General features: G+C 40.2%; 1 protein-coding gene across 1 annotated transcript in view; it reads left to right on the top strand.

Annotated features, from left to right (window-relative positions):
* Positions 1 to 5,906, top strand: part of itpr3 (inositol 1,4,5-trisphosphate receptor, type 3) — an 86,952-nt gene extending 81,046 nt beyond the window's left edge. Inside the window, exons 57-61 of the mRNA XM_039604455.1 lie at positions 1,013 to 1,131; positions 1,400 to 1,565; positions 1,657 to 1,817; positions 1,900 to 2,061; positions 2,945 to 5,906. Coding sequence (XP_039460389.1) covers positions 1,013 to 1,131; positions 1,400 to 1,565; positions 1,657 to 1,817; positions 1,900 to 2,061; positions 2,945 to 3,061 — 725 coding nt within the window. The 3' untranslated portion in view covers positions 3,062 to 5,906. The remainder of the gene's footprint in view (positions 1 to 1,012; positions 1,132 to 1,399; positions 1,566 to 1,656; positions 1,818 to 1,899; positions 2,062 to 2,944) is intronic.
* Positions 5,907 to 16,167: the final 10,261 nt, after the last annotated feature.

The following is a 16,167-nucleotide window of genomic DNA, read 5'->3' as shown; positions in this document are numbered from 1 at the left end:
TCGGCAAGAGAAATGAAGGAAAATGGTTAAGGTTACTTTATTCATACCCAAAGGTAAATTTGCTTTACAGAAAAATGATAGCATAGGGTTAGGGTTAGTAGCACGCCCAAGTCTGATTGCATGTTATTGCTTATCGAATGTGAAGCATATTTGTAGCTGGTTCAGTGAAATTTGGTAGAAGTGTGACAAAACTTGCAGTTTTGGAATCTGTGAGATCTCAGCTTTTAGAAACTGTGCCGTTTGTTTGGTTACATGAAGTCGAGTGAGTTCATGGCTTTGTTACTGCTCTTTTAATTGTTTGTTGTTTTCGCTGTGTTTGGTGGTTGTAGAAATGGTGTATATGAGCTTTTAGATGAGATTCTGAGGTTTTCATGGTGATATCTATATAAAAACCTTGACTTCAGGGAGGGTTAAACTGCAGCTCACCCCCTTTGCCCCTGTTACCAGTGGCTTTGGGGCTCAAGACATATTGCGATATATATATCCAAAAAATATTGCGATATTAGATTTTCCTCAAATTTTCCAACAAATCTTCAGCATATCCTCAATAACTCACTTAGTATCGCTGTCATCGGTCACGAGTGAGCTTCACTCACTTACAGACTCGTATCCGACTGCTTTCACAAAGTTTTTAAAGGCTCTTTTAGAGTAAATGTGGATGCTTCTTATGCGGCATTGACAGCTGAGGTAAACAGTGCACTGACAGCCTCTACGAAAAGGAATAACTCTGGGGTGGATACAGATCCTCTCCAAACAGTAGTAGAAATATGCCAGCAATGGCAGTTATTGTTTACAGTTGAAGTTTGATATTTTTGGTCTCTTTTGCCTCACTAAAGCATGTTTGTGCTATAGCAGCCACCATAGCTGGGATTATGCACTTCAATTGGGAGGAGTAGATAAACAGAACTAGTGGTGAAAGTTTTTACACACCATAACTTTACATTTAAACCGACTTTGTATTTGATAATTGTTAAATGTCCTTAATGAGTCTTTGTGTGTGTGTGTTATTCAGAGGAGCCCAACTCTGAGCGAGCATGCGACACTCTGTTGATGTGTATCGTTACTGTGCTGAACCACGGACTGAGGAATGGAGGAGGAGTGGGAGACGTCCTCCGCAAACCATCTAAGAATGTACGAAACACTTTTTACCTGAACGCTGCTCTCCGATAACAAAATGCACAGCCTACATCTTTGGCTTTTATCTGATGTTTTCTTTATCATCTGCCACAGGAAGGTGCAGTTTGGTTTTTAAATTTGCTGTTACTAAAAAATTATCTTAAACTACAGAACTATAAATGCTAGTTGCTCTGAAGATTACGTTTTAAAATAGATAAAAGATCATCAGGTAAGAAGTTAGTGCAGAGTGAAGGCTAAATACATTTCCCGGCTCTGTGTTCAGGAGCCACTGTTTCCTGCTCGAGTTGTGTATGACCTGCTGTTCTACTTCATCGTCATCATCATCGTCCTCAACTTGATCTTCGGTGTCATCATCGACACGTTTGCAGACTTGAGGAGTGAGAAGCAGAAGAAGGAAGAAATTCTGAAAACAACATGTTTCATTTGCGGTTTGTAGACGTTCCTCACAATGTGACTAACAAACCAAACGGCTAACAGTTGATTTGTTTAAGAACCTTTGTCTTCTTTGTTCTTCTGCAGGGCTCGAGAGAGACAAGTTTGACAATAAGACAGTGTCCTTCGAAGAGCACATCAAACTGGAGCACAATATCTGGAACTACCTCTACTTTATCGTTTTGGTGCGCGAGAAAAACAAGACAGACTACACAGGACCGGAGAGCTACGTGGCTCACATGATCAAGGTGTGAAACCTTAAAGAAAGAAAAGTGACATGGCTGTGATTTCAGGTTCACAAATAAACTGCTTCTTCTGCTGCTGTTTCAGAACAACAACCTGGACTGGTTTCCACGGATGCAGGCCATGTCGCTGGTGGTAACAGACAGCGATGGCGAGCAGAACGAGATGAGGCAGTTACAGGACAAACTGGTATCAACCATGAAGGTGGTCACAACCCTGACCACCCAGCTGACGGAGCTCAAAGAGCAGGTATTTGCACACAAAGTGACATATGCACTGACAATAACAAACTGACTTTGATTTGACAAATTACAGCTCGCTTTAACTTTTTTAAGCTGCATGAATCTCTTGGTCAGTTCATAATTACTTTCATCAGCCATGGTTAACTGGTTACCAGTCGGCTCAGCTACAAGAGTTTGGATGAAATAGTCAATCATATGCAATCATTACCAAATATGCGGTATGTTTTCCATCTTAAGTTATGTTACAGCTACCTCAGACAATCAAAAAGTCCCTGATAGGTCAAAATATTAGGCTTAATATGTGAAAAATCGTTGGTGCACTTATAAATCTATGAATATTCTACCCCACAACATCCTAACACTGCAGCCCAAATCAACTAAATGCTGATCATACTTTTATCCATTCATGAATTATCCCTTGATTAAAAGCAGAAATTCATAATAATGGATTGGATTTATATAGCGCTTTTCAAGGCACCCAAAGCGCTTTACAATGCCACTATTCATTCACGCTCACATTCACACACTGGTGGAGGCAGCTACGGTTGTAGCCACAGCTGCCCTGGGGCAGACTGACAGAGGCGAGGCTGCCATATCGTGCCATCGGCCCCTCTGGCCAACACCAGTAGGCGGTAGGGTAAAGTGTCTTGCCCAAGGACACAACGACCAAGACAGAAAGGCCGGGGATCGAACCGGTGACCTTATCATCCAGGATAAGCAAGCTGATCTTTAAACTACATTCACAGAGTCAGATTAGCAGGACAACATTTATAATGCACCATATTAGTGGCACCATAACTGAGGAGCAAAGCTCTAATCACAGCAGCACATATAGACACACTGAATCACCGCTTGGGTGGCGTTTAATGACTCTCTCTGTGTGTGCGCAGATGACGGAGCAGAGGAAGAGGAGGCAGAGGATGGGCTTTGTCGACGTCCAGGCCGGAGCGAGCGGCGCGGTGCCTCCCAGCGCCGCAGGAGGAAACCATCAGATCTACAAAACATAAAGACACTCGACACATTGGCACACAGACGGACTCGATGTTCACTACATGGTCATCTCTAGATCTGTAAGCCATCCAGCTGGACTGATGGACGCAAAGACAGAAACACTAGAAGAGCTGAAGCACATGCAGCTTTCACAGTTTCATAACGGCAAATATCCAACAGATTAAAGTTCTGATTGTCAGCAGATAATATTAATGTTTGCTGGGTGATAACAATAATTTACTCGGAATAGCTGATCTGACTCTCTTAAACCTGCAGCTTCATCCCGGCTCAGGTCACACGACAAATTTAGCCCTAAATTTTCTCATTCCAGGTGTTTTGAAGGATTCTGCTCTGGCGTTCTTCACGGCCCAGTTTAAAAAAAAATACATAAATAAGGTAGCCATAGTTTTCTTTGTGCAGCAGAAGTTTAGGGATTCTTTCCACCTAATCAATTTTAAATTGAGTGTATTTTATTAAGCTTACTTCTCGTGGAAACAGCACATATGTATGGCTTCAAGTGAATAATGAATAAAAGAAATTAACCAGCACATGGCTATTTTATTTATGCAGTGTGTTGCACAGCATGTCCAAAAATAATTTCTAAAGTAATTCCTTAATTGCTAAACTAACACGAAGCTGTCTGAAAACAGCCTACAAGTAAGTTCAGAAAAACACAGCTAAACTGTTTTAAATCAGATCTGGAACCTTTCACAACCAGGGAGAGAACAAAAGCCCTAACGGGAGTCTAAGACCCGGCTAAAACCCCATGTTAGTATTATTATAATTAATAATATTCATCTCCATGAAAACAAAATTTAATTATAAAAATGTATGTTTGGCGCACTGATACTACCAGAAGGTAGCTATAATCTACTAAAATCCTTGCCAGCAACAATCAAACAACAAAAGTTGAAGAGAAAGTCCGTTGCTAACCAGTAAAATGAGGCGAGATTAAAATGAGCTGCTGCTGCACAAACAGGAAACACAAAGCCAAAGACGGACGCAGCTGTCAGAATTCTTGTTTGGCTCTTATTCAAAGAAATATTGATATAATAACTGGCTAACACATCAGGAGAGAAAAGCTTGGAGAGAAAAGCGTCTGGACTTCTTTAATTTTCTTGAAGACATTTCACTTCTCTTCCGAGAAGCTTCTTCAGTCCTAAGGGCAAATGGTGGAGAGTCTCAGATTTTTAAGCCCTAAGCTTCTCGGATGAGAGGTGAAACAAGTAACTTCAAGTAACTTTAAGAAGTCCAGATGCTTTTCCCTCCAAGCTCCTTAGACTACGATGACCTGGGTGACTGAGAACCTTTGCAGACATAGCTAGCACGTCACAAGTCTGCCACAGTTATACAAGTCATTTGAGATCAGTGTGGGCTGGGTGAGTGTCTTAAAAATGAAATATGAAACACAAGGCGATTACGCTCTGACACAAACATCCGGAGACAGAATAGTTGATTCCTGTTAGGCTTTAAGTCTTCCTGAAGGGCGCGTGGGTAACTAGTAAATTCTCAAGCCTCTGTAGATCATGACAAAAAAAGGAAAAACATGTAGACACGTGGACATCTGTGAACCTCTCGCTCACCCACTTATGAAAAACTTCCATCGATCAGACCCAAGTGTACTATAACAAACTATAACACACAAATGTCCACATCAAGTACCTGGTTTGAAGAAATGTTTGAATTGCCAGACGGCTTTACTTAGAAATGTCTAATTTATTGTCTAGCTTCTTAGTTGTTAATATCTCAGAAATCTGTTCTTGTTTACTTGAATACAGATATTAGTTGTCATTAATGAGCAACTCGTTTCACGAGAAATAAACTGTAGATCCCGGCATCCACACAGTAGGGGGTGCTGTAGGAAGCGGTTTGTGCATTTTGTGTCACATCTTTGGGTTTTTAAGATGCAGTGAGACAAAACTGGGAGCGTCATGTTGCAGCTGGAAAACCTCAGGCTGTTTTGTTTTTTTCTTCTGTTTCTTTTTATCTAAACAGAAAATGAGTTCAATTTAAATTATTACTTAGACAAAATGTTTGATGGCTTTAGTGATAAAGAGAAGGAGCAAAACGACTACAAACTTCCTGTTTTGGGATGTGCTCAAGTTTCTACCAAGTTTCATAAAAACTGCGTGTGTGAATGTGTGTTTGTAAAACTAACCTTCAACTCACTTTAATAATTTTAAGAAAATGTAAATAGAAAGAAACATGCAGCTTGTGTTTGCCAATTTCATTTGTGCTTCTGTTTGTAAAGCGAGCTGAACCCACATGTGTGTTTTTGGTTTTTTAAATTGTACATCTGGGGAACTTGTAGGATTTAAGGTTTATGTGAGATAATGTTTATCAGACAGAAGATATGGTTTGTTTTTCTTTAACGCTGTAACAGACCAGCACCGACGCTGGATGATGGATTTATGAGTAGAAATGTCATTTAGCTTTTTCATTGAGAAACAAACGAGTCAGAAGTATGAAGACGAAAACCCACGTTTTCTCACGTTTACATTGAATGAACTGTATTTAATGCAAACAATTAAGTTTTAGATTTAAAATGCAAATATTAAAGTTAAATGGTTTCACTTTAAGTTTTGGGTCTGGATTGTAATTGTTATTACTCCGGCTGCTTTTGAAACCTGTTTGGAGAACAGGAAGATAAACCTGAAAGGACTCACAGATAATCCTGAAGGGAAACGAAAACATCATCAGTTCTTTTCAAAAGTCAGTTGAAAATGCATGAAATTAAAAAGGTCTGACAAACATAAAAAGATAAAGAAAAAATATATTTCGATCCATCAAATGCAAAAGAATGACATCATCATCATTCAGAAAAATGTTATTTCATTAAATGTAAACTGTTAAAGACTTTGATTCAGAGTCTCTTTTTCATTCACGTCCAGGAAAACCTTTCACAGTGTGCAACAACCTCTGTGATGACGAGTGACCGAAGGTGAACGCGGGAGCAACACAGAGAAAAAATGGGAAACTCATTTTAGCTGTTTTTGTTTTTGTTAAGGCACGAGCTGTTTCAATGTATTCAATCCTAATTTTTGAGGATCGTCTCAAACGGCCTGACTGTGTCCTAAACTGAAGCACAGCCAGTTTTTCTTTAGAACTGGATTAACAGGAAGTGGAGCGGCAGCTCTCCATAAAGCCAAAACTCCACCATCAGCTTCCTGCAACACGTGACCCGTGGATCTGTAAACAGCACACACACAGTGAGATTGTGTTTCTGTGCAGGCTATAAATAGTGTTTACTGTTCTCAGTTCATTTGGCTCTGTGTGTGAGAGAGTTGTGCATGTACAGTGCCTGTGCAATATCTGGCATAAAAATAATATTTATGGTTAGATACATCGTTTCTGTAACAACAGGTAATCTCCTGGTCTGTAGCAGTGATGTGTGTCTTTTAGTGTGTGTGTGTGAGAGAGAGTGAAGGATTACTGAGCTTTGGTGTGGAGCCTCAGAGGAATGCTGACCACAGTTGCTGCCTGACTCTCTCTGTGTGTGTGTGTGTGTGTGTGTGTGTGTGTGTGTGTGTGTGTGTGTGTGTGTGTGTGTGTGTGTGTGTGTGTGTGTGTGTGTGTGTGTGGCTTCTTTACAAACATGACAGTTTCAGTTTTAGTGAGTCTGTCATTGTGAAGTTCTCTAAAGTGATGTGAAATTATTGTGTGAGCGTCTGTGACCTCAGGTCAAGGTCATTTCTGAACTGTTTTGGATACATTTGCGGTCTGACTAATCTCAGCTTCTGATTGGATCGATCCCCTCCAGCTGTTCACTGTCAGGCAGCAGCAGCTGCTGGCTAATTAGGCTTCAAAGAATCACAGAAAATGAAGCAGCAAAGAAGCTGAAATTATTTTACAGGAGACTAAGCAGCAGACACATCAGCAGATTAACTCATTTTTACAACACGGGGGCGTGTTGGTACCCTGGATTATAAAACGAGTCGGTGCTCTGTTCTGTGATATTTTTCTTAATGTGTCCCACAGTTACAATTACATGACTGAATTAGGCCTTGTTACGCAGAGAGGTGTAGTGTGGAAAACAGCAGACTGTTACACACCTCCTGATCCTCCTGATCCACAAACTGTAGAGTGACTTTTATGAGAAGACCAGGAGTCGATTGTTGTCTCGAGAATCCAGAGACCCTCACCTCTCCTCCTACAGTGAGCATTCATCTTAAATGACTAGAACTTATATAACACTTTCCTACTCTAATTCTGGATTCAAAACACTTTTTCTACAAGTCTTGTTCACTCAGTCGCACACCTGTTCATGCTCTACGATGGATGCATCGGTGGAAACTTGGAGGGTATCCAGGGATACACCCTAACCCTCTACCCCTGAGTTAGACACTTAGAAATACCTAAAGTATAAAAAACAAAACAAAACTGTAAAACAAAAACTAGCACATTAGGAGTTAAATCTAGCACATTGGAGATCGATCAGTTTTGTATTTAATATTTGTCTTTGTTATTAACACTATTTTGGGTTAAGATCAGGTGACCGACTTGGCACACAGAAAAACACCCCACGTCTTTGCCTTGAGAAACTCTTTGGTAGCTTTTGCAGTTTCCTTTGGTTCATTATTGATTCTGCTTCTATCACCAGTCACATCATCGATCAACACCAGCAGCCGTACATGCACAACTGCATTTAGTGAAAGCTATAAGGTACAATTTAAACGCTTCAGATATTACTCCTCACCAGAGATCAAACTACTTGTCAGGCAATTATTTAAATACTTTTAAAACTCTAAAAATATGTGACTAAGTATAAAAATGTAATTCCAAGTGTTTGTTTTTTGATAAGGGGAACATAATCTTATGTTTAATAAGTATATATTAGACATTCTTAACTAAACCAGAATCATTCAGGAAAATTAAAATGTTCTTTTTCACAACTACTAAAATCAAAGTTAACATTTTATCTTAAATAAAGAATCTGTTGTAAACTGCTTTGAAATCTTTCTAAAAGTCATTTTATAAACAGAACTCACGATGTACATGTAAAGGACTTTTATTGTGAAAGGAAGGAACAGAGAGAAGCCTGCTTCACATGTGTAGAACAAATCACATAGAAACATGGCTTCTGTCAATCAAATCAAATGTGACCCAAGAATCCACAGAACAACAAAACTTTGAACATACATCTTATATTTTTCTACTTTTTCGGGCTGGATGATGGAAAATTATTTCAAGAATGCATCTTAGGATTGTGAGTCATGTCACACGAGCATCAGCTCACTGCTTCTACGTTTGCATTCTAACTACTGCAGTTAATTTAGCTTTAATTAAAAGGAGGTTTAACATTTACATCCCTGTCTGTGTTTGTGAGGCCATTTTGAGTGACAGCGAGGGACTGGGGGGACTAGCTCGGGGTTCCCATGGCGTCTCTGTGTTTTCTGACTAAAATAAGTTTATAGCATCCACCCATTGTTCTGGGATACACTGGGCTGTGTGTGGAAGGCAGGATGAGAGCGCCGTGGTTGGTCTGACAGCTGTTTAAGTTTAGACTTTATAGTGTATTATCCTGGCATTAACACTATGCACAAGTGCTATGTGTCAATCTGCATTTAAAAGTTAAACTACATTCGAAATGGCCCATAAATGTTTGCACAATAAAAACATTTTCATAATTTTGGTCCTGTCCTCCATCATAATAGAGTTAAAATAGAAAACTGCATTATTGCATTAAATGCTGAGTATTTAATTTATACCCAGGGGCCCAAATGTAAATGGACAAACTAACATGATTAATGGATATCCTGTTAAAATGCAACTGTTTTCAGATACATGTGTTTCCTTTGTGTCTGTCTCTCGTTGTCTGTTGTTTGTGGCTCTTGCCTTTAATTTCGTCTTCAACACTGAAGACTGAGATCAAGTAATAGCTGTTAACTGGTGTGATGTTTACAGAGAGATTTTATTTTGAACGGTCGAATGTAAGGCGGAAGAAAGATATAGAAAAAAGGACAACGGAAAACGGTAGATGAACAAGTTAGCGCTGCAAGTCTGAGAATTAAAGAATGTGACTGAGAAATACTGAAGGTGTCATCATTAACGTTTGAGGCATGCAAACATTACAACTGGGTTGCTTCAACTGCATGTTTTGGGCCACTGTCTATATAAACTGCAAAGCACCATCCAAGGAATCATTCGCTAATGTAGCTAATGCTATAACTTTGTTCAACCCTTTTAATTAAAGTCGAGAGTCTGAACTTCAGCGGCATCTGGATTGTTCCACTTCAAATGAGTTTGCAGTACATTAAATTGTCTCTGAATAGTTAAGGCAGTGGAAAGGCCAGAGCAGAGGCCAGATGCATGCCAGCCACTCGCTCTGAGTATTTACCAGACTATTACCTGTGCTATTTGCACCTTGGCACAATGCGTCACGCTGGCTTTTTACAAGGGGAGCTGGCAGGTTAAAGACCAGTCACGTGTGCTGGAAACGTCTCCAGTCATTTTCCAGCTTAGCTTTTGAGTCAATTTTGAAAAAGAGACTGTTATTACAGGAATCTAAGTCCTAAACCTTTACCCAGATTGATATGAAATGGGTCAAACAGAAGCTAAAGTTTAACCCAAAATGAAATTGCATTATTTTTCCACTATGTGCAATATGGTCCTCACCCTTAAATCATATTTTTAAAGTTATTTCTGAGACCATCAGTTCAGCAAGAAACAAAAAAACAAAAACAAAACAGAATTTTTAAAGAAGGCATTTAGAAGTCAGTGGTTCAGTGTGTTTGTGTGTGAGTGGAGCATTTGCAGGGATTTATTATGGCTGCGTGAGTCAGTATTTAGGCTTCACACAAACTTGTCCTGGATTAGAGCGTATTAACTGGAGAGAGAAAGAGAGAGCACCGAGTTGGATGAAAAACCATAAATTTAAAAGGTGGTTGGGATTGGAGTGGAAGGGTTGTTTAGGTAAAGAAAAGAACGGACACAACAGAGAGAAAAAGTCATGAATTCGGCAGGCGTCTTAGTTATTTCCAAGAAAAAGTCAAGGCACTCTGGAAAAAGAACTATTAATTATTCCCTCTCTCCTCTGTCAGACAGCTGAGGGATGGAGGGATGAAGATGAGAGAGACAGCTGGTTGGAATGGTTGAATGGGTGGATGGGTGGAGGGCTTACATAGATATGTGAGGTGTTATCAGCAGTAAGTTTGTGCGTAAACCTTTATTTATAAAAGGGTCACAAAGGGCTCAGCCAACAGGACGGCAACAAGGCAGGAAAGCTGACAGGATGACAGTGAATCAATCACCATAAGACGGACTTATCTCCGCGCTGAAGTCACTAACTCGGAATACTTAACAGCACAACTTTCAGAAAACAGGTCACATGACACAAACAACAGTTTGTATGATACACAAAAATCAATACAACACAAAGATAATTATCAGTATTTCTACTCTTCCTCACATGCTAACATGGCCATCGCTATTGTCCTTCTGTCTATCAATAGATCGATCCATTCATCCATCATGGAAATATCCAAATACACTATACTGCTGTTTCAGTCACTCGCATGGCCATAGCTGTCAAGCACCTAGGCATGCAGACCACTTCTACAAACATTTGAGGGTCACTCTCAGGAGCTCAGGTCCAGTCAGGAAATTTCCTTGTTAGCAAATATTACACAGTGAACTGGTGTTATAAAAGGTAGAAGCGATTTGGGAAAGACAGCAATTCAGCCACAAAGTGGTAGGCCACATAAAATCACAGAGAACAAAGTGTGCAGAGGTCACCAAGTTTCTGCAGAGTCAGTGACTACATAACTCCAAAATCATGTGGCTTTCAGATTAGCTCAAGACCAGTAAACAGAAAACTTCATGGAATGGGTTTCCATAGCCCAGCAGCTGCATCCAAGCCTTACATCACCAAGCACAATTCAAAGCATCCGATGCAGTGCTGTACGGCACGCTGCCACTGGACAGGGTGGAAGTTGCTGGACAATTCAAAGACATCCGATGAATGAGTCTGGGTTTGGTGGTTGCAGAGGCAACGGTGCTTATCTGCCACTGGACTTGAGCAAAGTTTCAGGTGGGGGAGAGTTTGCCTTACTCTCAGTGAAAGGAAAGTTTGGACAACGTGCTCCAAACTTTATGGGAACAGTTTGGGGATGGGCCCTTCCTGTTCCAACACGACTGCGCACTGGTGCACAACGAAAGGTCCTTAAAGACATGGATGAGCGAGTTTGATGTGGAAGAACCTGACTGGACTGCACAGAGTTGTGACCTCAGTCCAACAGAAGACATTTGGGATGAATTAGAACAGAGACTGCAGCCAACATCAGTGTCTGACGTCACATGCAATTCTTAAAGAACGGCCCAAAATTCCCATAAACACCTTGAGGAAAGCCTTCCTAGAAGAGCTGAAGCTACTATGGCTGCAAAGTGTGGGCCGACATCATATTAAATCGATTTGTTACGTAACCATCCACCTTTTTCACCTCTTCCTCATATTTATATCAGAAAAGACTGATGCAGGCGCGTCACAACAGTACTGCTGGGCCCAAAGCTGGAACCACGGACAGTAGCTCTGGGAACAGCCTGCAGATTCTTTTGGTAATCTTTATAATGTGACTGCCCCAACTTACACCACCTACTGCTATGTAATGTTCAGTTCCCCAGCCTGTTGATATGTGAGGTGGTTCTCAAACACCAGCCGATCAGTGCAGCCAGCTGAGTTTTCATGAGTTTAAAGAGGCAGCAGAAGGCTGGTTGTTCTCAGTGTAAAAATAGCACAATATCAAAGCTGAAAGCCCCGAGTTTAATCCCCACATCAGATCTATTATTTCAACTCTGCACAGAGAAATCAAATATCAAAATCCACTGTGGTCCAAATCCTGCCTGGACTCGCTCAGTGTGTCAGGTTATCAGTCAGTGAAACACGATGTGCATCATTGCCTTATTTATTACTGTCAGCAACTGATGGAGGAAAACAGAGAAGGATGATGGGAGCTTAAAAGCAGCTTCTGAGGCTGGTGTTTGCTTGAAAAGACAATCACGGTTTTAGAGTGAATCTTTTCTATTATTAACGGATACAGAAGCCAAAACCCAGAAGACCAATGCCATTATTTTCTAATTAAAGTAGTGGTAGGTAGTTCATGGGTTTCCATGAACTACCTACCACTGAATAGCTTAATGTGGTTACACAGTGGTTACAAAGTATTTGATGGGGGAAGCAATTAGAAACTGCATACAGATAAATGAATTTATAGCTGCTCAATCTGCTGATATGAGTTAGTGTACAACACATCTATATAATTATTCAGGCTGTATTTAATTACATCTTTGCTTTCAATGTTTATGTGAATGAATATTCTATAAATAGAAGCAGGTACTGAAAACTAACTACTGAAGACACAAATGACTTTCACCCATCAAAAATCTGAGTTTAGCACTGTGCTGTCATTAAAACCAGTCAATATAAGAATTTTTGTTTACAGGTGGTCTATAAGAAAAAAAAGGTAGAAGAATAAAAAGGACATTTCTGTGAATTAATTTTTCTAAAGGTCTGAGCCTCTGGCATTTCTTTACCTTTAGAAATTCATTTCTCGGAGCTTCACTGAGCCTGAGGAGCAATGCTGACAGGTTTCTCTGATTTACCACATCAGCAGTTCATTGACAGCGCAGCTTAAGTTTGACGCCACTGGGTTAAACAAAGAATAATTGGGGTTTAATACCCAGAGATAGCCTGGATGGAATACATGTCAGAAAGATGGAACAAAACACAGATGGGCAGAAGCACAGAGGGGAAAGTCAGCAGTGGCCAGTCAGTCTCCATAGATAGACCAGGATGCAGTGGGAGAAAACGGGGATGAGGAGGGAGCAGATGGGGCTTTGGTTCTGCTTCAGTTGGTATTCTATCCTGACCACAGCAGGCCTTTTATGACCGTCCAGCAGACCAGTCTGCCCAGTCAGCTGCAGGGGAGGGGGTCACATGGTGCAGTGACCTTCACAGTGAGGTTATAAAGCAAAGTGATGCTCTTTGAGTTGCGCTATTGTGTTTTTCTGCACATCCTCAAAGATCTTCCAAACAGAGCCACCCAGCACAGTAAGTACACTGCCCCCATTTTAATAATCAGATTACATATTTGTAACTTTCTGTGATGTATGCTTTGATATTTGAGACTGACTGTTAGATATCCTAAGATGAATTTGTACACGGCAGCTTGGGTAACTGAGTTTCCCAGCAACCTCAGCTTCTGAAGGTGCTTACCCAGTGTGTAACTGTATGAGTCCAGTATAAGCAACACTGTGTCACACTGATCTAGTGAACTCAGGAAAAGCTTAGTGCAAGTTTATTACTGAACTGAGGACAAGATGCACGGCTAATGGCTAACACCATTATTATCTGCTCCTTGGTAACAGCTGCAGGATTGTGATGGAGTGATGAAGCTAGATGTACCCATTTGCTAATTTCCTAAAACAAATAAATAAATTGTTCTTTACGTTTTACTTTGGTTCATTTTGCCAACATTGAGGTGCGTTATTTCCTGTTGCACTCCCATTGGCAGCAGTGAGATGGGCATCCTAAATTTGAGAAACAGAATTGTGTCCCAGGTTATTCATTAATGGCATTTTGTATTAGCTGTTTTCTGGTCCGTTTTACAACAGATGCGTTTCTAATTTAATCATTTTAAACAGAATTTAAAGGACCTGAAGAGTTGGTTTCAAATCTGCTTCATTTTTAATGAAATAAGGTGAAAACTTAGCTTCATGAGCTTCAACAACTAAAGTCTTTTAATCTTTCTGGTGCTCAGAAGTATGTGAAGTCACAACGTTCTTACTGAGCCTCGTTAAACTAGAAAGGAACAGAAGCCTCGAAATATAAATGAAACATTATTATTTTGCATTTATTTTATAAGAAGCAGACTGAGAAACAGGTTTCTGTGTTCACTCCTAAATAGTCAACATTTATCAACAGTTCAATACTTTACTCACCATATTTAAACAGCGCACTTCATGTGGACTCAGGGGTGAAAGGATTTGGGTTTATTTGGTTAAATGTGGCCAAGCAGATGATTTCTGCCCACTAATAAAACAGTCTTCTCCCAGTTAACTCTGTCCTGATGTTGAAAAGGAAGAGGAAAGGCCAAGTGGACTTATACTTGTACAGCACTTTTCTACAGTATTTGAGCACTCAAAGTACTTTCTTATTAAAAGCCTGATTCATTCAAGCACTTTGTTCTATGCAGAATCAATTTTACCATAAGACACTTCAATGGATGCAAACCCAAGGTTCAGTATCGTGCTCAAGGACACTTCAACGAGTAGAGAAGGCAGGGATAGAACCACTAACCTTCTAATTTATAGACAACCTACCTTTTGAACCACAGATGCTCTATAGAGGCTTCATCTCATCTTGTGAGTCTTAGTTAAGGCACTCAGACTCACACAAAGGCAGATAATTGAAGGGTTATATTTACTGGAAGAATTTCTGCAGGCAGCATCAGCTCAGCTGTGGGCAGTAATGCAGGGAGACGCCTGAGCAATGCAAAAGGATCCTCTTGAGCTGATGTGGCAGCTGTTAGCTCTCTCGGAAAGCCTGAGTAATGCAGCGAGGTAGGCCAGAACTACTGTGAATGACTGCCATGCCAATTTGTTGACATCACAGTTTAGTTCAGTCTGGGATTTACTCGCAGCTAAATAAAGATTTATAGTGCAGTCGATGGGATGAATGATTGTGGCTTATAATGTCGGGAAACCAAAGGTAAATGTGCTCATGTTCTATTTTTTTCTCACTGTAAATAATTTCAAGAAACAGACGCAGCCTCTACATGAGAAAGCTACTGCTGACATTTGCATTAAACAATGACGGTGCACATCCTCTCAAATGTGACTGGTGGAAAATGAGCATCTGAACTTTGTATCAGAACATATCTGCAGCCAACGCAAGAGAACGAGAAGAAGTACCACATCTTTTCCACAGCATTCGGGAAATAACGACCCTCTGAGGCTCTTTAATGAAAGCTCATATCTGTGATGTTTGTGTGTTCAGATGTCTCGGTTCCTGGACATGGCGGAGTTTGGAGAAGCGGCTCGCTACCTCCGCCTCACCAACTTGGAGCAGCTGGCTGCCAAGGCCCAAGCTTTTGACGGTCTCTGTTTCCTTTTTATATTTCTCTGTACCGGAGGTGGAAAATACTGACAATCTGTACTTGAGTATAAGAGAAGAAACTAGTGTAAAATAATATTCCAGTAAAAGTCAGAGTAGTGATTCAGCTTCTTTGCTTAAGTACTGCTGCTCTGAGGTTTACTGCTCTTTGTGGATTTACACAACTGAATTCAACAAGATGTAAACAGATGTTTCAAGAGTTGCCTCGGCTGATTTCCATCTTCTACACTGAGACTAGTTTATGCTGTTTTTATACTAGATGGTATGAAGGTGGAATTCAGTGACTGAATCTCAGCATCATCACCTAACTTCCAATTAATCTGTGCACCAATCACACACTGTTCTTTACTTTAAACCCACCAAATCTAAACTGCAGAGTATTTTTACTGCAGCCTTTGAATAACACAAAATTAGCATGCCTCAGTTTGTTTTGTAGAATGTTTCACGATATGAATACGATGATACACAGATTATATCTGACTTTTTAAAAAAGAGGACTGTCGTGTAAACTTTAAATTTCCAGTTTATCAAATAACACCGAGCAGTTCTTACCTTTAAAAAAACAAACTATGACGCACAGTATGCAGCATCCCCTGGTCATTAATACGCAAACAGTACTTCACCTTTCATGCGCTACTGTTTAGGCTCACATCGGTTTGATGTCTGAAGGTGCGCACTGACGTGTAATAACTCCCCTCAAATGTTAAACCAAAAGTAAGGAGCCTGTTTTGAAAATGTAAACAGTAGAAAGTACAACTATACATGTTGGGAGTAAAAGTAAAAAGTTTTCAGAAAAATAAATACTCAAATTAAGTACAGATACCTGAAAATTAGAAACTAACAAAGTAACAAAGTATTTGTACTTCCCACCTCTGCTCTGTACATAGCTCTAGATGCTGTATGTATTAAAATACTATCTAATCCATTTCTCTCAGGCACGAAGCGCGTTTGGATGCCCGATGAAACTGAAGCATACACTGAAGTGGAGATCAGAGAGCTGAATGGAGACAAGAC

Source organism: Oreochromis aureus, linkage group 20 (genome assembly GCF_013358895.1).
Source record: "Oreochromis aureus strain Israel breed Guangdong linkage group 20, ZZ_aureus, whole genome shotgun sequence".
In the NCBI taxonomy this organism is placed as follows: domain Eukaryota; kingdom Metazoa; phylum Chordata; class Actinopteri; order Cichliformes; family Cichlidae; genus Oreochromis; species Oreochromis aureus.
Note: the sequence above shows the minus strand (reverse complement) of the source record. Positions and strands in the feature narration are given on the sequence as shown.